At 51.2% G+C, this 26,690-nt stretch overlaps 12 protein-coding genes across 12 annotated transcripts; 5 read left to right on the top strand and 7 right to left on the bottom strand.

The window, feature by feature from the left end:
* Positions 1 to 234: 234 nt before the first annotated feature.
* P168DRAFT_279388 (uncharacterized protein) lies at positions 235 to 1,927 on the top strand (the record flags this gene model as incomplete). Its single annotated transcript, XM_024835774.1, has 7 exons — positions 235 to 378; positions 450 to 489; positions 566 to 734; positions 780 to 928; positions 997 to 1,051; positions 1,124 to 1,434; positions 1,893 to 1,927. 7 exons carry the CDS (start codon positions 235 to 237, stop codon positions 1,925 to 1,927), a joined length of 903 nt encoding a protein of 300 aa, XP_024696009.1.
* A 209-nt stretch (positions 1,928 to 2,136) lies between these two features.
* On the bottom strand, positions 2,137 to 4,530 carry P168DRAFT_287899 (hexadecenal dehydrogenase). Its single transcript, XM_024836669.1, has 5 exons — positions 4,152 to 4,530; positions 3,848 to 4,078; positions 2,995 to 3,794; positions 2,576 to 2,935; positions 2,137 to 2,467 (listed from the first exon to the last, which is right to left on the bottom strand). Exons 1-5 carry the CDS (start codon positions 4,295 to 4,297, stop codon positions 2,457 to 2,459), a joined length of 1,548 nt encoding a protein of 515 aa, XP_024696008.1. The 5' UTR covers positions 4,298 to 4,530; the 3' UTR covers positions 2,137 to 2,456.
* A 1,041-nt stretch (positions 4,531 to 5,571) lies between these two features.
* P168DRAFT_287898 (ketoacyl-synt-domain-containing protein) lies at positions 5,572 to 6,784 on the bottom strand. The gene has a single exon (XM_024836668.1). It carries the CDS (start codon positions 6,562 to 6,564, stop codon positions 5,944 to 5,946), a length of 621 nt encoding a protein of 206 aa, XP_024696007.1. The 5' UTR covers positions 6,565 to 6,784; the 3' UTR covers positions 5,572 to 5,943.
* A 28-nt stretch (positions 6,785 to 6,812) lies between these two features.
* P168DRAFT_279385 (uncharacterized protein) lies at positions 6,813 to 7,580 on the bottom strand (the record flags this gene model as incomplete). Its single annotated transcript, XM_024835773.1, has 3 exons — positions 6,813 to 6,848; positions 6,905 to 6,945; positions 7,121 to 7,580. 3 exons carry the CDS (start codon positions 7,578 to 7,580, stop codon positions 6,813 to 6,815), a joined length of 537 nt encoding a protein of 178 aa, XP_024696006.1.
* Positions 7,581 to 7,771: 191 nt separating this feature from the next.
* P168DRAFT_302344 (dual specificity protein phosphatase family protein) lies at positions 7,772 to 8,362 on the top strand (the record flags this gene model as incomplete). Its single annotated transcript, XM_024838649.1, has 1 exon — positions 7,772 to 8,362. One exon carries the CDS (start codon positions 7,772 to 7,774, stop codon positions 8,360 to 8,362), a length of 591 nt encoding a protein of 196 aa, XP_024696005.1.
* Positions 8,363 to 8,647: 285 nt separating this feature from the next.
* On the bottom strand, positions 8,648 to 9,699 carry P168DRAFT_315919 (uncharacterized protein; the record flags this gene model as incomplete). The annotated part of the gene is made up of 2 exons (XM_024839947.1): positions 8,648 to 9,130; positions 9,208 to 9,699. 2 exons carry the CDS (start codon positions 9,697 to 9,699, stop codon positions 8,648 to 8,650), a joined length of 975 nt encoding a protein of 324 aa, XP_024696004.1.
* A 1,976-nt stretch (positions 9,700 to 11,675) lies between these two features.
* Positions 11,676 to 12,829, top strand: P168DRAFT_324823 (Zn(II)2Cys6 transcription factor domain-containing protein; the record flags this gene model as incomplete). The annotated part of the gene is made up of 1 exon (XM_024840902.1): positions 11,676 to 12,829. The coding sequence occupies one exon, from the start codon at positions 11,676 to 11,678 to the stop codon at positions 12,753 to 12,755; it is 1,080 nt and encodes a 359-aa protein (XP_024696003.1). The 3' UTR covers positions 12,756 to 12,829.
* Positions 12,830 to 13,017: 188 nt separating this feature from the next.
* Positions 13,018 to 16,067, bottom strand: P168DRAFT_302341 (alpha,alpha-trehalase). Its single transcript, XM_024838648.1, has 6 exons — positions 15,616 to 16,067; positions 15,473 to 15,545; positions 15,293 to 15,414; positions 14,408 to 15,229; positions 13,492 to 14,309; positions 13,018 to 13,438 (listed from the first exon to the last, which is right to left on the bottom strand). Exons 1-6 carry the CDS (start codon positions 15,739 to 15,741, stop codon positions 13,303 to 13,305), a joined length of 2,097 nt encoding a protein of 698 aa, XP_024696002.1. The 5' UTR covers positions 15,742 to 16,067; the 3' UTR covers positions 13,018 to 13,302.
* Positions 16,068 to 17,802: 1,735 nt separating this feature from the next.
* On the top strand, positions 17,803 to 19,317 carry P168DRAFT_264398 (glycoside hydrolase family 71 protein; the record flags this gene model as incomplete). Its single annotated transcript, XM_024834858.1, has 4 exons — positions 17,803 to 17,934; positions 17,993 to 18,524; positions 18,589 to 18,720; positions 18,793 to 19,317. 4 exons carry the CDS (start codon positions 17,803 to 17,805, stop codon positions 19,296 to 19,298), a joined length of 1,302 nt encoding a protein of 433 aa, XP_024696001.1. The 3' UTR covers positions 19,299 to 19,317.
* Positions 19,318 to 19,549: 232 nt separating this feature from the next.
* P168DRAFT_302339 (M24 family metallopeptidase) lies at positions 19,550 to 20,242 on the bottom strand (the record flags this gene model as incomplete). Its single annotated transcript, XM_024838647.1, has 1 exon — positions 19,550 to 20,242. The coding sequence occupies one exon, from the start codon at positions 20,240 to 20,242 to the stop codon at positions 19,550 to 19,552; it is 693 nt and encodes a 230-aa protein (XP_024696000.1).
* Positions 20,243 to 20,438: 196 nt separating this feature from the next.
* P168DRAFT_287893 (putative potassium uptake transporter) lies at positions 20,439 to 23,150 on the bottom strand. The gene is made up of 11 exons (XM_024836667.1): positions 23,043 to 23,150; positions 22,868 to 22,988; positions 22,680 to 22,816; positions 22,491 to 22,623; positions 22,317 to 22,432; positions 22,232 to 22,270; positions 21,864 to 22,169; positions 21,703 to 21,817; positions 20,931 to 21,645; positions 20,834 to 20,877; positions 20,439 to 20,769 (listed from the first exon to the last, which is right to left on the bottom strand). Exons 1-11 carry the CDS (start codon positions 23,077 to 23,079, stop codon positions 20,505 to 20,507), a joined length of 2,028 nt encoding a protein of 675 aa, XP_024695999.1. The 5' UTR covers positions 23,080 to 23,150; the 3' UTR covers positions 20,439 to 20,504.
* Positions 23,151 to 25,917: 2,767 nt separating this feature from the next.
* On the top strand, positions 25,918 to 26,625 carry P168DRAFT_95564 (uncharacterized protein). Its single transcript, XM_024842239.1, has one exon. It carries the CDS (start codon positions 26,122 to 26,124, stop codon positions 26,542 to 26,544), a length of 423 nt encoding a protein of 140 aa, XP_024695998.1. The 5' UTR covers positions 25,918 to 26,121; the 3' UTR covers positions 26,545 to 26,625.
* The last annotated feature ends 65 nt before the right edge of the window (positions 26,626 to 26,690 follow it).

The raw sequence follows: 26,690 nt of genomic DNA, 5'->3' as shown, positions 1-26,690 counted from the left end.
TTTTGGATGTCTGTCAATATACTCGTACCGCAGGAGTCAGATGGTCCTGAAACTGTTTGTATAAACAGGGATCATGAGGTCTGTAGCTCTGGGAAGATGTGGTTAGGTTCGATCACCGAGACTTGATCGTAGATGTAGTAAATATAAGAATCTCTGGCAGGCCGTGGGCGTTGTATCCTCTGCCACTGGTAGCTTTTCAAGTCATAGCAGCTCCGGGGCCCAATATTTGCAGCCATGCCGGCAAACAGTCTGCTCATTGAAACCTTCACGGAGTATGCCATCGGAATGTGCTTCCTCGCTCTGAAGGTATTCACCCGGGTGCACAGTTTTGGCATTCGTGGACTGCAGCTGGATGATCTCTTCGCTGTGCTAGCTATGGTATGACTCGGCTCATGACTCTGACGCAGACTCTAAGGCTAATATATCAGTGACTACCGCCATCTCAATAGATATTCTGGACCCTAGTCAGCGTCATCATCTTATACCTCCGTATGCACCCATCAATCCCCCGCATTGGGCACCATTCCACAGTCCCAATTTTCTGTTTCAGTATTGACCGGCCCAGAAAAATATGGCAGCAACATCGCCGACGCCAAAACAGTGGACTCGTTCCCAGATAGCATGGTTCCCAACCTGATCCTGGGCTCCAAGCTCGCCTTCACGAACTGGATCTGGTATTTGAGCTATATATGGAGTCTCAAGGGTGTTCTTCTGTGTTTGTATCACAAGATGACGTACGTGAATTCGCTCCTTTCCACGATTTGGACTTGGCTGATTAGAATCGATGGCAGAGCTGGTACCCATCGACATCGTACTGTCTATCTTGCTTCGGCGTTTTGTGCCATCACGTATCTGGCTTGTCTGCTGGCTCACGTTTGCGTGTGCACTCCGATCACGAAAAACTGGCAAGTTAGGCCGTATCCAGGAGGTTAGTCCAACATCGCTATCCTTCCCAGAGACGAGACAGACAGGAGGACTAACCACAACGAACCCCAGAAAAATGCACCCTCCGCAAAGACCTCTACGTGGTAATCGCCATCCTAAACGTCGCGTAAGCCTCCTCCCCAAAGCCCCCTCCACAGCCCCCAAAGTCCACTCCAATAGATGAACTAAACAACAACAGCTCCGACCTCCTAGTAATGATAATCCCCATCCCCATCCTCCTTAAACTGCAAATTCCCCCCGCGCGCAAAATAATCCTCATCATCCTCTTCTGCTCGGGCATCTTCGTCATGATCAGCACCGTCCTGCGCGCCTACTACTCCATCAAAAGCATCAACACGTTGACCATCGCGCTCGGCTGGGCCGACCGCGAGTGTTTCGTTGCGGCCATCATCGCCTCGCTGCCTGGGATTAAGCCGCTGTTCCGCAATACGAGCTGGTTGGGGTCCGGGGCGCGCTCTGGGAAGCAGGGTAGTGGGGGGAGTTATGGGAGTAGGAGTCGGAGTCGGAGTCGGGGTCGGGTGTTGGGGTCGAGGTTGGGGGCGCGGGCCAGGGGGGGAATGGGGGTGGTGGTGATAGGACCTTTATGGATGGGGATAAGTTTGAGTTGTTGGATAGGCAGGAGAAGGTTTTGGGGGTGGAAGGGAGGGATCGGTGGGGGGAGTACGTTGCGGGGGGGTGGGTTGGGGTATGATGGTGGTGGTGGGATTACGGTGACGAGGGAGTTGATTATGGAGGATGATCGGTTTGTGGGGAGGGATTGATTTAGTTTGGTTTCGCTTTTGGTGGAGGTGATGCTGGAATTGTCTCTGCATGTATTGGGATGGGAAATTGGGGCGTATATAGTGGGAAGATATTGGAGAGTTGTATATATGGTGTATAGTTCGATGAGCGAGACATGCTCTGGTATACTTGATAAGAAGCTACATCTACTTCTAATCAACATCTAGGTTCATTACACCTACTTGTTTTTCACAAATTTTAGGTGCACGAGGTCATTCGCAAACACTACACCTGGTAGATGCATTGTTGACGTTGAACCTCACCCATGCCCTTGAAGATACAAACGCAATCCAAAGACACCAAAACGAAATCATGATAATACATCAGCAATCGAACCCAGCTTTATGACATACGAAATTGTAAAGTCAAGAGACCGAAGCCAAGCAGCCACAAATAAGAAAGAAGAAAATATGTATTAACTATTCATTAACCAAACAGTCGTGGAGCCACACTAGAGCTTCGAAGCACGGCGCTCGAGAACCTGCAGAACGACGTAGGCCACTGCACGGGATTAGTTATGAACAAAGAAAGAAAATATGTGTGATGTAAATGAGTGTATGTCCAATCCAAGGGATGATTAACATGTAGGTATATATGGGCAATGTAAATGGGGTATAGATGGAATATGTGGAGACCAAATGGGATACAGAAGAAAGGAAAGGGTCAAAAGAATGGCAAGGTATATATCGGACGCCGACGGTAGAAAGGTCGGCATGGCCAGTAAAGGCATTTTAGCCCCGGTCTGATGAGCGAAGAGGTAAGGTAAGAATCCTGGTGTTACGATGGCGAGGGGAGTGCATGTGCAAGGGGGACCATTTCCGCGAAGACCAAAACGAGATCGTTCACTTACCGGCAGCAACGACAGCAGCGCGGCCGGCTCCCGCCTTGGCGCTGCCGCCTCCGAGAGTCAGAAAGTAACGCAGCCAGCCGAGGGTGACCTTCTGGCCGTTGCGGTCGAAGTCCGGCGTCAGCGTGCTGGCCGCCTGGAACTTGCTGAGCTTGCCCGCGTACGGGGGGTAGCGGATGGCCAGGATCGATTCGAGCCAGCTGGGGCTGCTGGTGATGGGACGGCGGTGCACGAAGACATCGAAGCTGGTGCGTCCGCGGTAGGCGCCGTATCCACTCTCACCGACACCACCGAAGGGCAGGGTGGGGATGTGCAGGGCCGAGTCGTTGACGGAAGCACCGCCCGAGCGGGTGGTCGCGAGAACTGTGAGGGTTAGCTTTTAAGCTTCAAAAAGGTTCGAGCTGATGAAGAAAGCGGCATACTTCGATCCGTGTCGGCCTTGGAGCCGAATGGGTAGACGCCGAGCGGGGTGGACTGGATGCCGTTGGCAATGTTCACGGCTTCTTCGAGGTTATCCACGGCCATGATAGGCATCAGAGGGCCAAAGCTCTCCGAGATAAGCATGGAGTCGTCGGTCGAGTCGACCTGGACCAGTGTGGGCTCGATGAAAAGCTCCTTCTCGTCCATGGTTCCACCCATCAGGATCTTGCCCTTGGAGTTGTCGATCATGGACTTGAGGCGGTGGAAGGCGCCCTCGTTGATGATGCGCGCGTAGTCGGGAGACGCCTTGGCGCCCTCGGGGTAGAACTCCTTGTAGGCCTTCTTGAATTCTTCAACAACGGCGGGGAAGATCGCCTTGTCGACCATGGTGTAGTTGTGCGAGGTGCAGACCTGGCCGGCGTTCAAGCCCTTGCCCCAGAGCAGTCTCCGCGCGACCAGGCGGGGGTTGGCGGTCTTGGTAGCGATGGCCGGGTTGATACCGCCCAATTCGAGCACGACAGGAGTCAGATGGGGAGCGGCGGCCTTGGCGATGATGCGACCGACGGCGGCACCACCGGTAAAGAAGATCTTGTCCCAGCGCTCGGCGAGCAGGGCCTGGGTTTCAGGAATGGCGCCCTGGATGAGGGTGTAGCACGAGGGGTCGAGGGCGGACTCGATGATCCGCTGCATGACGACGGCGCTGTACGGGGCATTCTCGCTGGGCTTGATAGCCACGGTGTTACCGGCGGCGATGGCACCGAGGACGGGACCCAGGGTGAGCTGGAAGGGGAAGTTGAAGGCACTGCGCTACATTAGCCTGAGGGTGACACTACCAACAGAGAAGATTATCCATACCCGATCACCAGAACCATACCCAAAGGATCCTTGCGAATTTTGGGGCTCATGAACTTGAAGGTCAAGTCAATATCGGGAGCCTTCTCATCCTTGACCCATTGTTGCAGGTGGCGTGTGATGAAGACGATGTCGTTCAGCAGCCATCCGGTCTCGGCGACCTCGGTCTCGAAGCGCGGCTTGCCCAGGTCGAGGGTCAAGGCATCGGCGATTTCCTGCTCATGGTCCTTGATCCTATCGAGATTCAACGCATGTTAGCAATGCGACCGATAGAACACCCTTCCAGCAGAGATCGGGGAGGACATACGCCCAGTAGAGCTTGCGAAGCTGGACGAGGCGGAACTCGACATCGCGGGTCTTGTGCTCCGCGAAGGTCTTGCGCAGAGTCGACACGCGACCCTGAATCTCCTCAATGGGAGTGTATTGAATGGTCGGCAAATCGGAGAGAACCATGATGATGGAAATGTGATGCTATTTCCAGGTTGAAGCTGTGAGGTTGGAGGAGAGGGGAAACAAGGAGAAAAAGAAGGGAGTGGATGAGAACGAACAGGGAACGAATTAAAGTAGGTGATTAATTAATTAAGAGTGATCCAGAAAGATGAATAATGCGAAGTACGGGGAAATGACTCGGGCAAACCAACAGCTTTAGCAACCCCAGACGCGCGAGAGAGAATGATGGAGGATGATTTCATCCACATGTTTTTCTTGGGAGCTGCAAACTTTCCCCTCATCCGTTCTGCTTCAACCGCGGCTCGCCCGTTCAGGTTTAGTGTCTTTCTGTCATTTCTCCTGATTGACCAACTCTGTCCATTCTCCACTTCTCCCCAAAGTCACCACCAATCCTCATGCCTCTCCAGACGATCCTCTCGCAAGCCATGCTAGTTTTGTCGAGGTGGAGGCTGTCCGGCCCTCGGGATGATACAAATCCCCCCGACGGAGCAGAGTTGTCCCGCGATATCAATATCGCACGGTCATAGCTCGACACTTACCCCCGAATGGCTCATTCAATTGGACTGGTGGGTGAGGGTGTGAGATCATAACAATGAGGATGATAGGACTATGGACTACCCTGATCAGAGGCTGTATGAAGAAGCCATTGTTTTGGATTATTGACAGAAAGGAGACCCTTGATACTACAGACTACCTCGACTACTAACCTGTGCCGGTGGATTTTCCATCAACCGCGGTACAAGAACCAATCTATACCACCAAATCAAATTAGTTTGACAGATCGACATGGCATCACTGTTGGGGAAAGAGAGGCTTTTCATCCAGCCAAGCAAGAGCCACGGTTGAGGCAGCAATAGACAGGGTATATGCTCTCTGTTGGTATCAGCATACACAGCATGTCGATTGTCCTTGCCTATCCTTAAGACTGTCCTAGGCCATCTGTTCTTGGTCCCAGAGTCCTTGCAAATGAACCAGTACAGAATACTCGGACATCCTTGAACACGATTTTGCCTAGTTGATGAACGCGTGTAGCGGCACTACAGTGCGGTTGTCTCATCCCGCACGAGCAAGGACATCAACATCATCGTGGAATAGAATGACTTGTAGATGTCCCCAACGGTAACATGCACGCACCTGTTCTACTTCGCCAATAGTACGACAGGAAAACCATGTCATGTTATCCACACATCGTAGGATCCAATTCATATGAACATTATAGACAGGCAATGATCTGAAAACATTATATACAAGGTTCGATATAAAGCGCCTGTCAGACCTATCGCCTCGGCATAACCGGTCCCTTCCCAGAACCCATAATAATGTACTATCCTTTCAAAACATATCTTTCCCACAGCTAATGCATCCACAATGTAATCGTCTGGCTACAGAGAAGCCGACGAGAAACCGACTTGGCCGGCAGGCCCATCTGTGACCTCTTCCATGAGTTTGATAAAACACTCTAGCAGCAATTCGACAGCTTGATATGATTAGAGTCGATATTTGCATCCCCAGAACAGCGAGTGACTCCCCGGCGACGGTATCAAGCACCTTTAGGTGCGAATCCATACCCCGTCGCATCATCATTCCACGAAATGTCTGCATTGCAACTCACATGCCTCGTGTCCTCCTGATCACTAAGCTCTTGATCACTAAGCCGTTGATCCATGAAGAAAGTCACTGGTGTCGGGAAGCATTCGAGGAATGAATGCTTTGAGAATAGTAAGATAAGAATGAAATCTCGTGCCGTGGAGCTTGCGTGCCATTTGCTTGACTTCGCAAGCCAGCCCAGCACCAAGCCGAGTCAATCTCGATCTCTTTCGTGCTAAGCCAGTAGCTGTATAGGTAGGTAAGGTCTCGGCGTCGCTAGCCACCAGTGTAGGCCATTCATCGCACATCATACCAACGGGGTCCGATGTGGACGATCCGCGGAGATTTTCCATGGGCAAATCTTCTGTGCAAAGCCAGTCGTATATGGCTTTTGAGAGTAAACGTTGTTGCGGGTCAAGCGAATCGCTCTCCATGAGTTGTATGTTGAAGAATGGCCCAGCGAATTGAGCAATATTCTCTTCAAGAAAGTAGGACTTGGTGGCATTTGCAGTGCCAAGGTGGGTTGCCTCTGGGTGGTAAAAATGATCAACATCGAACCTATCCAAATGGACCTTCTTGGGAATGTCATGAGGAGCTTTCAACAGTTCCCAGAGCCTGCTGGGGATGTCGCATTCGCCTGGAAAGCGGCAAGCGGTCCCAACGATGGGAATTGGTTCGGGCATGGTGGTGGTGCGGTTGAATGTCGAGTACTTTTTAGGCCTCAACGTGTTAACACGACGAAAAAGAATGTAGTTGAAGAGAAATGGTTTTGGAGGAAATAGGTTGAATATATAGGCACTCTTTTTTGTATTTGTGGTATACTGCTCGTTCAATGAGGCCTGGGCAAACCTGGGGCCATACCAGCTCAGCTGACATTGCACCGTAAGTATTTCAACCGCAACGCCCCAATATCTATATAGAAATGTTTGTTTCACACGGAGTCCTGCGGCAGTTCGGTTTCGAACCACTGTTTCAAGAGTGAGCGATGTCTCCATAAAACAATTATTATTATTGCGAACGAACCGTCTGCCACTGCCATGCGAAGTTTGGGTCCATCATCATGGCTGAGTTTGGGAACATATGACTAGACCCCATAAACGGGAAACCATAATAAAAAGTTCTCTTCCAAAGCGTTTGTATTGAGCTCTCCACGTGGGACGGGATTTGGCTGAACTGAATCATTGTAAGCAAGGGTATCGGCGAGAGGAAAGTGTTGGATGGCATTTAGGGCCCACATACCTAAACCCAGGTTGATATCATTGTTTGTATCCGGTCTTCGAATGTCCCTATAAGGGTAATCCAGCTGCTGACCCAGAACAATCTGGAGAGCAGCGGCAACGGTCTTTGCTTCCAGCGGAGAATTCTTCGACTTCACCCAGATACCGTGAGCTTGCCTCAAAGCATCCATGATGCGATCCAAGCTGTAGCCCTCAGGAAGAGGTATCGGACCTTTCTGTCTCTGTCGCGCGAGAAAGCTCAGCAACATAGTGGCTGTCAAGAACTCGTGCTTCAGAAAGGAGGATGCTCGCCACCGCATCGTATAAAGCTGACCATCTGGACCAGTTTCATCGTCGAATATTGTTCGAATCTCCAGTATACTCAAGGCCGCATCTATGCAAGACCGACGAGAATATGTGCGCGGGGCCTGGTCATCAGAGGACAGGGCGACATCTGTGTTTAAGAACTTGCAGTGCGGCATGATTTGTCCCTTGTGGAACATTAATTTGAGGAAGATCTGGTGCATGATAGTTTTGCGGGGCATCTGTCACTGAGGTAGCCATCGTCTTCATGCGAAAGTAGGCCGGAATTCTCGTCTCGACCTTTTGTACCTCCTATTTGCCACCTTTAGCAGGGTCTTTGAGGGCCAACACTGGCATTTCCGGTCTGGCAATGGGAGAAAGCGGAGACGATGCACACACGGAGAAGGACAGGAACAAGAGATGGGAGATGGCATTCAAAGCCCGGATGAGACAAATCATTCCTGGTCTCTTCCTCGGAAACGTCGAAGCATCACACAAACAAGACATGCTTCGAGAGAACCGCATCACCGCCATAGTATCACTAACTGATGCTCGGTGGGTATGGTGGAACACGACGACAAGAGAGGCAGGCATTCCGGAACAACGTCACAAATGGGTTCAATGCGCGGACTCGTCGACGCAGGATCTTCTTGCTTATATGAACGACATATGCGATTTTATTGATCAAATGGCATCTCCAGCGCTCTTGTCATCAACTTCCTTGGAAGTCCAACCAGAGCACTACGAGTCGAATGTCGAACCGCGCGATGTACCTTCGGAGGCTATATTGATTCACTGTGATCTTGGAATCTCTCGTTCGCCAACAATCATCATTGCTTATCTTATGCGCAAGTACGCCATGAAGCAAGACGATATCATGGAATTTATCCAATTTAAGCAGAAAGTCAAACCGAGCGCCAATTTCCTCCGGCAACTTCAAGTTTGGGAAGAGGTGGAATAGAATATCAGGTGTGGGAGAATGAGGAGAGAACTGTGGCGAAAGCGCCGTATCAAGCGTTTTTGAAGGATCGAGCAGCACTGTTGAAAGAAAAGGGACTCACTGGGGATGAGCCCCTCGCGCCTCAGAATCTTTAGACCCGCCACATGGGTTGCTCGTCTCACTCGATGTTCTAGTGTCTGGTATAGTCAAGAATAGATAGGAGACAAGTTCTGAATCCATTATTACACTGTGGCGAATAAGCTACATCGAAGCAACTCATCCTGAATTGGGCCAATGCAGACGAAGCTACAGAGTCCCTGGGCCCGAAAGTAGTTTCGGTACATCCCATAAGCCCGCACGAGCCAGCGCCTGCTCATACAAATCATCTTCAATGGGCCACTGCTGAGCAAGGCATTTCAATCGAACGATATCGACCTTGCCAGGCCGACAGGCGAGCCACCGACAAGCATACAAGAATATAGGATTGGTTAGCGAGATCGACTTTCTGTATCCTTCGACGCACGGCTCCCACTCGCCTACTTTGATATCGAGCCCCTCAAAAGGCGACCATGGAACCGTCGTCGAACCGGCGATCCTGGCGATCCGTCCGTACGATCGCTTTTCCCCTGCCACGTAGCGGAACGCTTCTTCCGCGACAGCTGCATTGAGCCATGAATTTACGAGGGGTTCCCGGCCGTTTATTCCGCATTCGCCGTGGGAAAAGCTCGCGTTGAGCTCTAGGTGCTCGAGGCTGGGAAAGCAAGCCACTCCACTGAGTATGACGTAGGGCTAGCGTGGGCAGTTAGCCGGGTCTATGTCATGAGATATAAGTGTCCCCTGTGTCTTTTTATTTTTTTTTTACACACCAAGTGACCCTTGAATCGCAAGTCGATGCCGAGCCTTTGCAGCCGGGGAAGCACACCAGCGAGGTTCTGGAGTTCTTCGAAGTTGAAGAGACATCTAATCTGTTCCTGGTCCTGGTCCCTCATGTTGAAATTGGTCTGCCAGAATCGCAGACGTCGGAGGTGCGGGCCACGGCGAGACACCAAAAAAAGGAGGATACTCTTGGACAATTCGTATGCAGTAAAGGCCGCCACCGGCAAATCATTGACGTGCTGCAGAAATTTGTCTAGCCGGGTATATAGGTCATCTGTAATATCCGGGGATGTTCCATGGTGAATTCGCAGTGTTAGCGATGTCATATCGGGCATCTTTCCCGTGAAGAGCGTGAGAAGCTGGAGCGATTCCGCCCCGCCATCGAGACCCAGATGTCTTATGTGATGACACTGGGCCCATTCAGTCACGCGCTTCGAGTCGACGCTGAAATTCGTCAGACAGAGAGTGCGCAGTGGGGACATGTGCTCCCCAGCGCGAAGAGAGAATGTCGGCGACGCTGAATCACCGTCCGAGCGGGTCAGATATTTCACATGGAGCTGGTCTAGACATGGTAGCGCTAATACCACGGACTTCAATTTATCTAGCTCTTCCTTCGCATGGGAGACAATGCTGAGAGAGCGGATACAACGCAAACCATCATTGCACGGAGCAACGAGCAGGTCCTGCGGCCAGCCTTCAAAGTACAGGCTAGGTACCAATTGACGAGCATTCAGGTGCTGCAACAAACCATTGGGAATGGGGAAGACCCCACGCCATCTGTTTCCTTCATCAGTTATTGGGGCTCATTTGAGCACTGTTACCGGGACTATACCCGAGTACCACTAGTCATGGCAGCTTGTCCACGAGAGAGACCAGTAACGGCGCCAGAAGCGACGGAGTATCCTGTGCGGGGTCATACAAAAAAGCACCCGATACGATGAAGATACAAACACATTGTAACAGCTCATCTCCCGCTTTCTGAATATCCTGAAGCATCTGACATGTCGTGTCGCGCCGGTTTGGACGCAAGTGGAGATGGAGGGTTTCGAACAGAGCGGGCAGGGCTGGACGACGAAAGCCGTGGCAGGTCAGACAAAGGGCCTGAAGCGTCGAGCGAGAGTCCCATCGTAACTGCGTAGTTTAAAGATTACTACCTAATATCTTGTCATGTAGATGGATGAAACCCATAGACTCACGCAGTCCAGTATGCACTTCCATACTAGGGTTGGGAGTGGGGGGATGGGCCCCAAAGCCTCGGTGATCATGGTCCACGGTGGTCTGTCTTCGACAAGCATAGGCAAGTAGGGTACCTACTGAGTCAGGGCAACACGGCGGATGTTGGGGTCCAGGGAGTCCGTCAGGATATTGTTCCGATGCCCCCCTGATCGGCTATCATTGCCTTCCATCGCAAAGGGAGAAAAGCTTGCCCTAAGCCTGCGTTAGTCCAAGATGGCAGGGATCCTCTGCGAACCAAGGATTATTATAATTATCAACCTAATTTAATCTGACTGGTCGAAGACAATGATTTGCAATGTTAATTGATTCCTCACTCTAAATAAATCCAGCCCCAAGTCAGACATGAGGATGTCATTATCAAGACAGGATACGGGAAAGAAACAAAGTCGAACCACAAAATAAAACAAGCAACAGTCAGTATGGTAAACAGAATACTGAAACAGAGAGAGAGAGCAACAATATTCCCAGGAGAGTCAAAGACAGCTTCCCTCAGCCAGGAGAATCTGGATCAGTGATAGTGATATCAAACATGCTTAGTAGTCATTGCACTAGCATCAGGCACAGAAATGTCATGGTATTACATGCATTGAGGCACCTGTGACCATGAGTAATATTAGCACACATGATGCCACTGGATTTTCTATGCTCTTCTCCAGGTCCTCATATCTCGTTGGAAACAAGGGATCTACCAGCCAAGGATTAGTCTGTAGACCTTAATAATCCATTTCTGACACCATCCACTGTACTGACTCTGCAACATCCCAGATCTGCAAAGGCTAAGCCTGACATATGAGACATAATCTCCTTGCATTCTAGCATTTTTCAAGGTTAGACCTGCAGCCTGATTTAATATCCACCCCGAACAAGGCTTAGACAGCCCTGCTGCACGTGGTCTGACGTGTGATTTGACAGTCCAAGTCCATCGTGCACAACATTCCCCAACACCGCCTTGCTGGTTCTATATTAGGCACTTGTTCGATCTTCATGGCACAAACTGCATTCCAAGCATTCCATGCATTCCGTGCATCGCAAAATGGGGGGACTCGAGATACGCCTTGCGAGTTCTTCCAATGTCTCAGATGATTCATATAAAACTATATGCAGAATATGAGTATTCCATCGACTCTATCTCCAACAACCAAAATCAACACCACCATCGCAACAACACAACGATCGCTATACTAGTCAAGGACCAGCATTGCGATCCACAAGCCCTTACAACATGTCACTCCCCCTCAACCCAGAATCATACCGCACATCATGCGACCGATGTCGCCTCCAAAAACTCCGCTGCGTCCCCTCGTTCGACAGCGACTGGCCCAGCGCCTGCCAGCGGTGCACGCGCGCCCAAGTCCCCTGCGTCTACAGCCGACGGGCTCGCAGCGGCCGACGACCCAAGAAGCCCGACAACTCGAACGAAGAGGAAGCCCTGACACCGTCGTCGGGACTTTCTTACCCGTCGATCGGCCATGTGGATCCAATCGCGGACCCGTTCGGTGATCTCCCGCTGGACGGGGGCCCGACGGAGAACCTACGGGCTTGCACTGCGGATGACGGTCTAGATCTGCCGATGCATGTGCCTTTTCCTGTGGCCGCGCAGGAAGACTGGTGGTCTGTTTCCTCTGCATCATCTCAGGCCGGGCCTGAAATGGCAGAACCGGCTGATCTGCTGGACCAACCGATGCGTTCGGGCCACTGCTTCCAAGAATACATGGGAGAAGCATTCAACACATGCAGCATACAAAAGAACACACCACAAAGCTCACACCACACCCCAATCAACACCCCACCATCCTCCTCCCCCTCCTCCTCCTCCCAAACAAACAACCTCACCTCCCTCCTCAGCGCAACAACCACCTACGCACGCCACCTCCACCACTACCGCCAAAAAAACAGCACCAACCTCCTCATCATCCAAGACTACCCCATCAGCGAAGCCGCGCACCTCGCCCAATGGCTCTGGAAAACCCTCCTATTCCGGCACCGCGCCGAACGCCAGGGCAAGCGCTCCGGGCACGACGAACCACCCACCGACACGCCGTCGCTCCTCATGGCGCTCTCCTGCTACATCTCCCTAGTGAGCATCTACGATACGCTGCGCGGCGATCTCCAGCCGGTATTAGCCGCATTACCGATGGTGATACCGTCGCCGGCGGAGCTGCAGCGGGGGCTGCAGGTGGGTGAGCTGCCTTTGACTAGCGAGGGAACGGTGCGGGTTCTCGATGCTGTGAGGGCGTTGCTTGATGCGTTGGATGCTGTTGAGGATGGGCTTTGTATTGTACGGGATGCGTGTGGGTTATAGTATTAGATAGAGCTTAGCCTCAACCTGTCAGCGGGAAATAGAATTTCTGTGATGTATTTTGGGGGGAGTTGTGCGGGGTTTTAGACGGGGGATTTATGGAGTACAATTACAGTGGAAATTACATAGATTCTATTATCATTTTGGGAATACCCATCTTTTCTCTGATCTTTCTAGGGCGATATACAGATTTGTAAAGCCGTACTCAAGAATTATCTGCCACTGCCCTACATCGAATCTATAATCAAACTCTAGTGGTTTCGTTCCAACTGATATTATTCCAAGTGCTCGGCTACCGGTTTAACCTCACAAGCTATACTCGCTCTAAATCCGAACCAGATGTATATTGAGTTGAAAATCTCAAATTCAGCGCGTCCCTCTAACCCCAATTTTCATCATTTTTCTACCCAGAAAAAAGAAAAGATGGAAACGTGCGCAGATCAGACCATACGAGGGTCAGAAATCATAACAAGAAAAGAAAAAAATAAAATAAAATCCATAGCTAAGTATTCAAAATCGCTTGCAACCTTTCACCTAACTGACTAGACGATCATTTGTCTTTCTGATCCTGGATCGTCAAGGCGTTGAGGAACGTCTCGTACGGGGTCGTGGTGCCGAGGGAGCGGCGCTGGTGCGCGTTCAGGAAATCCAACCCGTAGACAAAACTGGCGTTGACCCAGCCGAATCTGAACTTCTGTTAGCAAGATGTCGTGAGAGAGAGGGGGAGAATGGGACGTACCCCTCGCGCGGTGCACCCTTAAAATCGACACCCTGGTTTCCGTACTCTGCGTCCACCCTGTGCGGATCAATGGGCCGCGTGACGTCATACTTCTCCACAACCACACCATTGAAGTCGACAAACGCCTTCGTGATCATGTATAGCCACTTGTACGAGAGACGCTCTGCTTCCTCGCGGTATCCATACCGGAGAAGGCCCGTCCACGCGAGCATCTGCTGCGGGGCCCACCCGTACGGGTAATCCCACTGGCGGTTGGGACGGTCAATGCCGACCGGTCCCCGGGACTCTTCCGTCCCCGAGACTAACCCGCCGTAGGCTTCGAAGCGGGGGAGGCCCTTTCTGACGAGGTCGGCGGCCTGTTGCGGCGTGGCGAGGCCGGCCCACATCGCCCAGAAGGTCGTGGCGGACTCGTACGAGGTGCGCTCCCGCTTGACCGTGTCGTAGTCGAAGTACATCCCCTTCTCTTCGTCCCACATGTAGGAGTCCATGCGCATCTTGCGCCTCCGCGCCCGACGGTCCCACACGGACGAGGACTCGTACTCGATGTCTTTGCTCTGCGGGGTGCGGAACTCGTGGGGGATTTCGAGTCGGTCTTTGAAGTAGGTCCGGATGCATCGGGCGATGTCGACTTCGTATTTATATAATAGGGAGTTCAAGTCGACCGTGCCGAGATTGGCACACACCCGCTCCAGCCGGTAGCTGGTGTCGTGACCGGACTCCCGGACCGCTCGGTCGTGCAGGAAATATTCGTCGAGTTCCGGCTCGATGACCTCGCGGTGGTTGTATGCCTCAACGAACTCCCTGAATTCCATGCCATGCTTTTCGGCGTACGGCGTCAGGATATGGGTGAAATGCGATGGCTCCGTCTCCGGGGCACGCCCCACCCCTCGGGTCGGTACCGGGACAGCCCCGACACCGGATCATATCGCGGCTCGGCGGCCCAGATACTGTAGTACTCCTTGATCGCAGCCAGGGTCGCGTTTCGAAGGAATTCTAGCGCGTCGGGCTCCCCCTTAATCCGCTCATACACTCGCAACGCCATGTCGGTCAGGAAAGGCGGCTGGGACCGGGTAAGGTAGTATGACCGGTTGGCATTCAAGATCTTCGCGTAGTGCTTGATCTCGAAGCAGAAGTTGACCACCATGGCTTTGGCCAGGTCCACACGATCGCTGACCAACAGGCCGAGGGACACCATGTAACTGTCCCACCCGTACAGCTCGTTGAACCGGCCGCCCGGGACAACAAACGGGACGCCGGAATACTCGGTCTTATTGGTGGACTCATTGACCTTCTTCTCCATGGCCAGTGCGAGCAGACCCGGCTTGTCATTGAGATCCTTGACATATTCAGGAGTGATATCTTCCAGCAGCTGGACATCTAAGCGCAGGTCTGGGTGCGCCTCGGCGATCCCTTTGTAGTATTCGAACTGTTCAGGAGCTCCCGGTGGGATGTAGATCCGCGGACGAGGGTCGTCCGTCCAATCCTTGGGGTCGCGGCCAGCCACCTCGATGTTGGAACCATCGATACGCCGGGTTAGGGCGTTCCAGAACGAGTTCTTGATCAGACGCGAGAGACGAGAGACCGGGTTCTCACTCAACCGCGCCTCGTCCAACACCACGGTCTTCCTCCCGTAGTCCTTGGCGATGGTCAACTCTTGCAGCAGATTTGAGAGCATGTACGTTCCCCGCACGTCGAATCGATTGTATCCGGATGACTTGACGGTCCCTAGGGAAAAGACCTAAAATAATCAGTATGGATACCAAGAACCGGGGGTCATGTACACGATACACGTATAACGTACCTTCGGCCCCACATCCTCGATTGTAATTTGCATGTTATTGTCGGTATCCTCCCGCTGCAACAGACTGTGAAGGGTTTCATCGACATCGATTAGGAATTTACGGGGTTCGGCGGGCTGCTCGTCTGTTCGGCACATGGTCAGTGGAGGTATCTCCACAGGTCTGGGCCTTCGACAACGCACCATGACTGCCTCTCCTCGACGGGACCCCGCCAATAAAGTCCTGAAGATCCTCCCGGTTGAATGGTTTCATGGTCTGCAGAGTCGGGGCAGCCCCGATTGAATTAGTCTACCGTCCCTTTGTCATTCTCGGATGTGCAACCCACCGTGGAATAAGCACGCCTGCGGTCTTTGATGTGGGCCAAGGCATCCGGATCGCCATAGTAAACGTCCGGATTCGAGAACGGGTCAAGGGAGGTGACCCGTCGGTGGTTGGGCTGGGACGAGCTCATCGTCTAGGCGGGGGGAGATAACGATTAAGGATAGAGCTGAGGAATAAGCCGGAGAATCCGGGTGAAAATCACGATAGGAATGAACACCAGGATAGCTAGTTCAATTGAGACCGAACCAAACCAATGATCGCGGGGTGGCTTGCTGTCGGTTTAAGTGTGGCACGTTCGAAAATCGTCAGAGGTAGAACAGGTCGTGTGGGATTGATGAGAAGAAAAAGTGGTAAGTATATCCAAGAAGATAGAAGGGATGAGATCGAGAAGAAGATGAGCAAAAGCGGAAGCACTAGAAGAAAGAGGAAAGAAAGAGAAGTTGAGAAGAAAGAAAGAAGAATGAAGAATGAAGAATGAAGAATGGCCACCGCCGGAGTAGATTAACGGATTCGTTCACTAAACCGTAAGTGGGCTGCAGCTACGTCACTCCCGACCGGGTTACTTTTTCCTCGTCGGCTTTTCTGTCTTGCTTGTCTGCGAGCAGACTAGCGGTGTACAAAAGACCCAAATCCAGCGAATTCAACGGCACAGATTCTCCTATGGTCCATTTTGGTCCTAAACTTTGAAGCATTGTTCCATACTGGAGGGGTTTCATTCGATATCCTGGGGATCATGAGAGGGAACAGGCCGTCTAGGCCTACATCCCACCACTAGTTTCATGATGATGTCGCCGCTCCACATCAATTGCGGTCCATGATTATCATAGGCCGATAACGGACCAGGCACGCTTCCCTTCATAATGACGATTGATCGTCGGGCCTTATCTGTGGTTCAAGATACGGTTTTTGGGGCATATTTGTCTGAACATAAAGCGTATTGTTCATGTATGCTGCAGGACGATTGAGCCCTGCCCAAGCCATGGATTCCTTTGGGCATCGATCCAAGATAGTCTTATCCTGCCGGGGAAGCGACTTATCAGACGCCATCGATGCAGATATCATATAGTGGGGTCGAAACAGCGATTGCGAGCTTCCCACATCCACAGAGGGTCTGTCTTTCCTAGCCAGCGCCACCGAGTCTACGTAAAGTAACAAAGACAGGTTAAATTGAATGATGTCGACAAGATGAAACTCCCAGGACAATCCTGGAAGAGCCGTACTTGAATAGCCCCGATCAATATCACTAGAGAACATGACGGTCTTCGTGGGGTGTAGTCCCTAGGGCATCTTCACCTGTGCCCTAAGCACTCATCCCTGTCAGTCGATCATGATAGAGAAAAGTATGTATGCTCTATATTCGTACTCGGATCAAGGATAGGACTACTTTCTAGAACCTTCCACAATACGATTGAGGGATTTACAAGTGCACCTTGGCGAAGCCGACGTCTCTCTACTCTAATTCTAACCGGGGACACGAGAATCAATAAAGACTTCTAGAAAATGCGGAGAATTTACAAAACACGGGGAAGACCGACATCCTGCAATATGCATGAACAACCCTCCCCATCCACAGAAACCCGTACGACCTTCCAGCCGTTGAGTGTGACCTAGTCAGAAGTATATGAAGCCATTCATACAATTGGTCCCCACTTAATCTGGTACGACCAACCGCTGGGGTGTGACGTTGAATGTGCCGCAAAATGCCACAGCAGATGTTGTACGAACGGGAAACACTGAGTTTAGGCCTGCTCGTGATGAGATCAGGCGTGAGTTCTGGACGCAGATGGCTACGTTGAGATGCTAAAGTGAGACAACCTTAATCTCCGAGCACGTATCGGAGAATAGATGGCATAGCGGAAACTGATAGGGTTGTATTGCGGTCTATTTTGACGGGTGGAGTAACGTCTGTCATCATGCCGTTATGCGCTTCTAGAAGCGCTTGGATTTCTATGAGTGACTTCTTGGCTTTTCGGGGAGTACACTCTTGTGTGAAGCTACCAGTCGGTATGTGTTTCGAGAAGGGTAGCGTTTCATGAGCGATTTCTTAGCTCTGGGAAGGACGTTGTAGTGGGGGTGCTCTTCCCTTCGTGAAAGTTATATAAAACTAGGAATAGCCAGAAGCCCTGACTTGTTGAGTGCCTACTCTTCCAAATTCAGAAGTACAAAGTTTTATATCTAGAACCCAGCAGTCATGAATTGGAGCTCTCTTCTCAATATCGCGCTCGTTCTGGCGCACGCCCTGCCCACCTTAGGGCTTCCAACCCCCGACTCGGACCTAGTCATTGATCAGGACGAGCCCAAGTATGTCTTTGCTCACTTCATGGTAAGCAGAAGCCTCAACACCCAGCCGACATACACTACTCATACGAGCATAACAACAGGTCGGCATCGTCGAAAACTACCAACTCTCCGACTGGATCGAAGACATGAAGATCGCACAATCCATCGGCATCGACGGCTTCGCGCTCAACTGCGCCAGCATCGACAAGTACACGCCGACGCAGCTAGCCCTCGCCTACCAAGCCGCCGAGCAAACGAACTTCACCGTCTTCATCTCCTTCGACTTCGCCTACTGGACCAACGGCGATACCGCTCAAATCACGGACTACATGGAGAAGTACGCGTCGCACCCGGCCCAGACGCAGTACAAGGGCGGCGCGTTGGTGAGCACCTTCGTCGGCGACAGTTTCGACTGGCGCCCCGTCAAGGAGAACACGCCGCACCCGATCCACGCCGTGCCACATCTGCAGGATCCTGCGGGGGTCTCCGAGGATGCGAGCCGCGGCAGGGACGGGGCGTTCTCGTGGTATGCTTGGCCGACGGATGGGGGGAATAGTATCATTCCCGGGCCGATGACTACGATTTGGGATGATAAGTATGTGAAGAATCTCCGTGGGGCGACTTATATGGCTCGTAAGTGTTATTTCTCTTGTTTTTCTACCTATCAGACTTTTGTCGAGGAACTGACAAAGAATAGCTGTGTCACCATGGTTCTCAACGCACTTCAACACCAAGAACTGGGTCTTCATCTGCGAAAATCTCCCAACCCTCCGATGGGAGCAGATGCTGGCCATGAAGCCCAGCTTGGTCGAGATTATCTCATGGAACGGTGAGTAAACATCCCCCAATTCCCCGGATATCCCGCACCAATGAACCCCCATTCAGAAGCTAACAATAACAGACTACGGCGAATCGCACCATATCGGCCCCTACTCCGCGCGCCACAGCGACGACGGCTCTTCCCAATGGGCCGTCGACATGCCCCACGACGCCTGGCGCGACCTATACAAGCCATACATCGCGGCCTACAAATCAGGCGCCTCGTCCCCAACAGTCGAAACCGAGGAGATCGTCTACTGGTACCGACCGACTCCAAAGGGCGTGACCTGCAGCGGGGACAGCCTCGGCGCGCCGAACGGAATCAGTATGCTGAGCGATAGTATCTTCGTGGCGACTATGCTGAAGACGCCGGCTACGTTGACGGTGACGAGCGGGTCGAATGCGCCTGTCAGTGTTGAGGTCCCTGCGGGGATTGTCACGTCGAGTATTCCCATGGGGGTGGGAGAGCAGTCGTTTTCGGTGACGAGGGATGGGCAGAAGATCTTGGAGGGGAAGGGTGGGCTGGTTGTGAAGGATACTTGCAAGTATTATAACTTTAACGTTTATGTGGGGGCTATTACGGAGTAGATATCTTCTTCGTTTGTCTAGTCGATGGTATATAGTTTCGAATCTATGGAGTTATATATGGAGCAAATGGTGCTGTAGAGAAGCTATACACACTGAAATGGATTATGCTATGCTGCGGAGTTAAAACAAGTATATACAGAGCACAGGTTACCATCCTCGATCTTCAGACCATGTAGACAAGAGGAGGCAGCACTGCATCCAACATCACTATACGAATACATCGAGGACTACATCATATACCAAGTAGATGCTCAATCAACCGTCAGCAGCTGCTCAACAAACCCCCCAAAACCCCCCTCCAGATCATGCGCATGGATCTCCAAAATCCAATGCCTGCGCATCCCATCCTTCCCCACCGAATTCAACGGCTCATGATTCCCCTCCGTAATATACAAACTAATCTTATCATCTGGGATCCGCTCATGCGGAAAATCACCCACTACATGGCCGGCAATATGCGATCCAAAGGTATACCCGACCTTCTCGACCTCCTCCCTCGCAATGGCATACAGGTCCGCACCCGTGATATCGTCCTCTCGCTGCCTATACCGGTCTCGAACAGTCATCCAGACGGGCATAAGCGAGTCGCGCAGCCTAATCTTGGCAGGGTCATCGCCCAGCACGTACGTGCGGCCAAAGTCAGCTTCCCAGTCGGCGAAGACGGGGCCGAGGTCGATGACTAGGATGTCGTTGGGTTGGAGCGTGCGGTCGGGTGGGTTGTCTGCGAAGGGGCGGAGGGTGTTGGGTCCACTGCGGATGAGGCGCTTGTGCCAGTGCGTGCGAACGTTGTGTTTTGAGGCGCCGAGGGCGTGGATCTCTTTGCTGAGGGCGGTTTCGGTTATGCCGGGGCGGATGAGGTCTTGGATGGAGGTGAAGAAGGTTATGGCTTGGGATTCGGCGGTGCGGAGGGAGGTGGCGCGGGTGGTTTCTGTTTGGGTGGACATTTTGGCTACTTTTTTCCCCTTCTTTCTAGTCTGTTCATGTATTTGGGAGGGTTTGGGGATTTGAAGTTGCTTGAAATGGGTTGATTTGGAGTCGAGATGAGGGGAAATATATATGAGGGGGTGGATCCAGTTGATTGGTTACGGATGTGGAGATCGTTTTTTTGACCTACTAAATAATGGAGTACTGGAGTATGGACTCGTTTCTTATATGGTCCCTGAACAAATTCTATGAGTGATACTACTACAACAGTCTAACCGTCTACTACTGTGTATGATACCGCTTCACCTTCAGCGGAACATCCGCCTGGCAGCTCTGGGTCCTATCCCCTCGCAGTGTAGCCGACACCTGATCATCTTCGACGAGACGATCCGAAGGAAGCAGAATAGCCCGGTCCACCTGGTACGGCAAGCCTCGGTGCCGCCCGCGAATCATCATAAGGCAGACGACGACCTTGCTGAAGACGTTGAACTGCCCGCTGAGGGAGGTCGACGCGCCGGGATAGCCGAGGCTGAGGCCGACGTTTCCGCTGTCCTTTTCTTAGCATTTTGCTCTTATTGTAGGTATCAATAGGGAACGAGTGGCAGACTTACTATGCGGAGACGACTTCGAAGAATATGGCAAACACCGAGAATCCCTATCTTGTATCTCAGTCTGGGGTTAACGGTTGGACAGTGGGAGGAAGTTTACCGGTTCGTCGGGATCCATGATGCGCCCTGACTCGGAAATACACAAAACAAAAATGCCCAGAAAGATATACCACAGGTCGAAGGTGAGCTGGTTCTGCATGTGCGCCAGCACGTACTTGGTCCCGCTGTTCTCGTCGAGGTCGTGCGCGGTCTCATACACACCCACCGTGCGCTCCTCGTAAATATTGGAGGCGCGCACGCTGATCGCGATTGGAAAGATGGAGATGTACATCATCACCAGCAGACTCAGCTGTACGGCCGGGTTGACATCCGCCAGGTTGAACGACGCGGTACCCGTGTGTCGAGCCGACGCAGACTGGAATATGGCGGCCACGACGCGCGATCCACCAGGGAGCTCGCTGACAGCTGGATTGTTGAGGTCGAGTACGACGATGAAGAGCACATCAATGAAATTCATGGCAAAGATGATGCCGAAGAGGATCCATGTGGGTTTGCTCCGGAATAAGAGCGTGTAGCAGCGGCGCGGGTAGCGGAGGAGGAAATTGAGGGGCTCCTTCATGGACGACCCTTCGGGGGCCAGTTTGTACATTACCCATACGATGAGGCGGAGAACGCAGGGGTAGAGCGTATTTCCGGCGTAGGCGAGAAAGCTCATTATCAGCATGGGAAAGGTGGCATCTCGGAAAGAAACCATGGAGTCGGGGGTGAGCGTGAAGCCGAGATTGTCTACCATGGTTTGGGCTGAATAAAAGCCCCTTTCGCCATGTTAATATCGTCTTGCATGGTGTCAAATAATCAACGGACAGACGTACCACCATATGCTTCCCTGTCCGCATTCGTCCAGGTAGTCTCTGTATTTAGGGTCTGCATGTCTAATCCAACCGACCAGACATATGGCGCCCAAGATGTGTAGTCCAAAGAAAAATCCTGAACTGATGTCAGCGTTGCTCTCTCGCGAGCGTTGTCGGCTTACCGATCACAATCTTCAGCAACAGCTTCAGGCTGCGGTACTCAATCCCACCTAGCTGTTCCCTGTCTTCCTCGGTGAGGTTGTGAAATTGGGAGTTTCGACCAAGCGTTGCCTGTGATGACAGTCTAGGAAAATTGGAATCCTTGGCAAGCGAAATGGATTTTGCCAGTCGTGGTTGATAGTCGGACTGCATTCCCGGCGCGAGCATAGACGACGCGGCCCTTCTCAACGAGGGCCCATTGACCCCGATGCCTTTGGCCAGTCTGCGACGAAGGTCGGGTCCTGATTCCTCCTTGATTTCCAGATCATCTGCATTAAATAGTCAGCTTTACTTGCTGCTCTTTGCACTAAAGTCTGCTGCCATGACTTACCAGCAACGTTGGGAGCGTCGACCTCTCGTATAGTTTGTCCTGTGTCTGTCAGTTTCGACCCTCGAGCAGAGAGTGAGAGGCTCACCTCTGTCTTGCTCGCGGGGAGACGGGATGTACAGAGCTTTAGGGCCATCCGCGAAAGAGACATGCAAATTAGCAGCATTATCTTCAGCTGCGCTGGAGTCCGAGGTTTTCGTAGCGCTGTTATTCGGCAAATTAGTAGCGTGCACGCTGACCTCCTCAGATAAACGCAACATACTCAGGCCGATTGTTCGAATCAGCGTCGATATGTTCTTCTGCTGCTGGCTGGACACTACCCAGCTGTGCTTCCTGATCAATCTGGTCGTTATCTTTCTCTAGAGTTTGCGGGCGAGCAGACAGTGACCTCGGTGCTACCCACAATTAGCGAACCATAGACACCCTGCGCAGCTCAGAACCTGATTAATACTTATTGCTTTCAGGCGCTTCCCAAACCAGTACAGTCGGACGACTACTACTATGATATTGATAAACCCCAGGTTAGAGATCATGGGAACGAAGTAAATGAACACCTGCTGGTAGGTCTTCAGGCTTTTGACATCCACGCTATGTATGTTAGCTGTGGTCAGTTTCCATACACCGCACGATAAAACATACGTATTGATCCCCGACTCGGTAGCCGCGCTGACACCAAAGAAGTATGCATCGACGGCGTGCAGGTTCCCGTATGGGTACAGAATGACCAGTCCCAAGAGACCAAGAAATATAATGAATGCATCTGCATTGGTTAGCCTGGCATTCGGCATGCAGGGGGCATTAAAAAGGAACCAACAATGCAAAGTAAGGAAGTTGACTGGTGGCTTCCACATTCTTGGTCCAATGGCGCTCTCGTGCTTGTCGAAAAAAAGACGCAGTCTGTCAGGGTTATAAAACAAAGCTGTAGGTCAAAGCGTGAGGCTATCTAGAAAAGGCATGGAACAGGGTTCCCGGTTTTAAAGTTCCAGCAAACGGAGGGAACCGTGAGCATCATCGTTATGGCTGCGGGATTTATTCACACCAATGCCCGCGATGATCTTTGATGTGGAAAAGAAGGCAGCCGGCTGATATATACGAGGGAATAATCGGGTCCAACCGTTTCCCTACGGCTGCGGTCTTGGGTGCTTACTCGATCCGGCCGATATTCATCTCCCTCATCAAGCCGCCTTCGTATCTTAATCTTTCTGTTTTTACCACTTATTTCCAGGAAATTGGTACCAGACCCTTGATAAGCTTAGCGGACCATGGTCGATCAAGCCCAGACTGACCCATCCGCAGTGATCAACAGCGCGCCACATCACCATCACCATCGCCCAGATGCGGCATCCAACGCCATCCCAGCAGGATCGGGGTCTAATTTAAGGTCACATAGTGGGGCTGACCTGGAATCGTGGAGGCCACGAGTCTGAAATCTCGTACTGCTCAGACCCAATGGTGACTTTCGTGTAATATGGGCCGCGTATACGCCCAAATCCAGCCAACAATTAAGCTCTATCTAAAGAGTCAAGTCTTAAGCCCACATGATCACCCTCATCTTGGCTTCTCAGCCGGTGGCGGTCCGTGCCGCCCATTGCGACCCAAGTTTCGCTCGAGGGGCCATGCCGTCTTTGCTCAGAAGCCACGCGAGACTCGATATATGCACGGCGCTCATGAAAGCTGAAACGTAGCCCAGAGTAGATGAGAATTATGGTCATGGTCGTTCTTGAGTCTTCGCGGCGAACCCGTGGACCGGGATGACGATGGCGCCATCAGTTTCTTAGATCTCGTATCACTGTTTGCCAAGTTATCTGATCTTCACCCTTATGCTCCTTAGTGACATGAGAAAAAGAGATAAGGAAAGGGGGCTGTGCAAGAATGCCAAGATAAGAGAGGCTGAACTATATCGATTCCCATAAACGAGACAAGGCTCTAGATAGTGCAAACTGGAGTTGCACTTGGGCATCAATATACGAGATTACCTTTCTTCAACGTTTGTTTGCCCAGCCTCATGTAATCTCCGCATTATAGAACAGAGTTTATGGCGATTGATCTATCAAAATTTGCTTTCGAGTTCGAGTCCTCTATGGTAGCCTTTCGAGTGGTCGAATGGCGATTTCAGAAGCTCTTTCATCTATAGCAAAATTATGCGCCGTACGAGCACCAAAACCTGCGTGAGCTCCGTTGATTGCTAATTTTGTTCTAGGTTCCAAGTGCCTGTGGGGCAATTGTTAATCAGTTGTGCTGATTTTTGAATGGTTTCTCTTATGAGATGTTGAACTTGCAGTCCACAGAATGGTTGCCTTCCGCCGCATCCATTCACTCGTAGTTTTACCCATTGGGACCTGTCCAGATTAGGACCAAGTGGTTGAATCTTCTCGTCCTCGGGCAGAGCCCATTGCATCACTCACTTTGGCTCGAGAATCTACCGGGTCAAACCACAATTCCCCGGTATGAAAGACAACATTGACCGCAACATGGAAGAGAGACCATCTGGCTCACCAGGTTCCAAGAGCGGAATCTCTTCTTTTACTCGTGCCTCTGCGCGCACGTTCCAAACCATTGCTTCCATGTTTGATACGTTCTCCAGAGCAGTCAGTCAGCTCTGAATTTCTGTGCAGACCATCCATATTCCTCACCATTAAGTCAGCAATAGACCCGGCGTACAAACCTGCTGTCTGGTCAAGCCATCTTCTTATGCAAGGAAGCTTTCAAATACTGGTCATTGGATCATGACTGAGCATACTAGACTGCGAGCACGAGCTGTCCTGCTACCGCTTAAGCGCCTCAAGACAGAAAAGTCTGTTTAATGATCCACTTTCGCATCAGGGAGACTCACGCTTGCTTGACTAGTGACCAGACAGACATGGTTGCCGTTGGGGTCTTGAATATTGAATCTATCCTAAATAGATAGTATCATAGCTACGCCCGTGTTTTTGATGGTCTGTGAAGCTACGCCATTTTGAACAGCAGGTTATTCTCATTGGGCTTGAGCCCGCCTACAGATTTTGACTGCCACGTATCTGTGAGCCTTTCATCTCGAACTGTCCACGTCGTTGAGTATGTCCTATCGTCGAGTTCGTGGAATACATGCTAGCGACTATGGAGATGATCCCCAACCGTGATGTGGTGATAATTATATCCCTATAGAATACTATCCTCTATATCTCTATAGGACCTTCCAGAACATACGGTGGGTTTAAAGTTAAATCTAATAATATGAACACTAAGAAAGAACACACGAGAGAGCTGACAATGCAATAATGGGAAGCTTGTCTTTCTATGACACAGGATATGCAAGTGGGTATAACGGTCCAACCAGCGAGAGCCGTGGGATTCTCAATTTTCTCATCGTACTGACATGATCTATACCGGAGATCTAGCAGTGTATAAGAATCATCTGTCGGCTTAACCTATCCAGATAAAACACCATATAGTTGTCGACAGTTGAGATCGGTTTACAGTTAAGAACGCACAGGCTGATCATAGATCGGGTATGGGTCGTATCGGGATAGATAAAGTATATATAGAGATTCAGACTTGGTACTTGTCTCGTACTTCTTACTTTCTATTTTTGTCTTTTTTTTCTTCCCAAATTTCATGCATGTTGACTATAACATCTATTCCAATTGCGTTTATTTGACAGCTGTGGGAGGAGTGAATGCGACAGCTCCAAACTTTGGCCCATCACCTGACGTGAAGTATGCATGCCATGTCACCAGCATCGTCAGCTTTCACCCTCGTCACTCTCATCATTATCATCAAGTCTTCCTTCGTTTCATTTCTCTATCCTACAACCACGGCAAACAGATGCACCACCCCTCCGTACTTCTACAAGGTAGCTTTTCGATATCCTTTCTGCGCTTGTGGATGCCATTCCAGCCATATTCTAGCACTGAATGAATCGACATGATCAAACTTGTCACCTAGGTTGCCATCGCGAACCAACGTGTCGACCAAGTGTATATCTCGACAGTGCACCGGATAAATATCCGAAGTTGGGGCTACAGGATGAACCAACTAATCACGAAGCGCGTTGGTATCCGAACTCCGTCAATAAGTGGGGGAGATCTACGCCTGCCGTTTTGGGATCCTACACAGCAGTCTCGGTGCATTCTCTTTTCCCCTCAATCGTCTTCTATTTCTTTGCATATTGTTCTCCTTCTTCTCTCTTCTTGACACTATCTTTGCTATTGGTTTTACCCCTTCATATTTCACTCAAACACGCTTGTGCATATCTAAGATGCGAAACGAGCATCGGTCCTTCTCTTGCGCATCCGTTTATCACCATAATTGACACCGCCCATTGGCGAGATATATGATCATTGACGATTATTGTTTGATGTCTGCTTAGGCTATCTGCCTTGTATATGCAATTGTTCGAGACTGTTCGATGTTGACTGGTGTCCGTCCACTAGCCATCGCATCATCACTGGAACAGGGCGACCTCGGCTAAACTATTGCTTGT

The sequence above is a fragment of the Aspergillus campestris genome (genome assembly GCF_002847485.1).
Source record: "Aspergillus campestris IBT 28561 chromosome Unknown P168scaffold_2, whole genome shotgun sequence".
In the NCBI taxonomy this organism is placed as follows: domain Eukaryota; kingdom Fungi; phylum Ascomycota; class Eurotiomycetes; order Eurotiales; family Aspergillaceae; genus Aspergillus; species Aspergillus campestris.
Note: the sequence above shows the minus strand (reverse complement) of the source record. Positions and strands in the feature narration are given on the sequence as shown.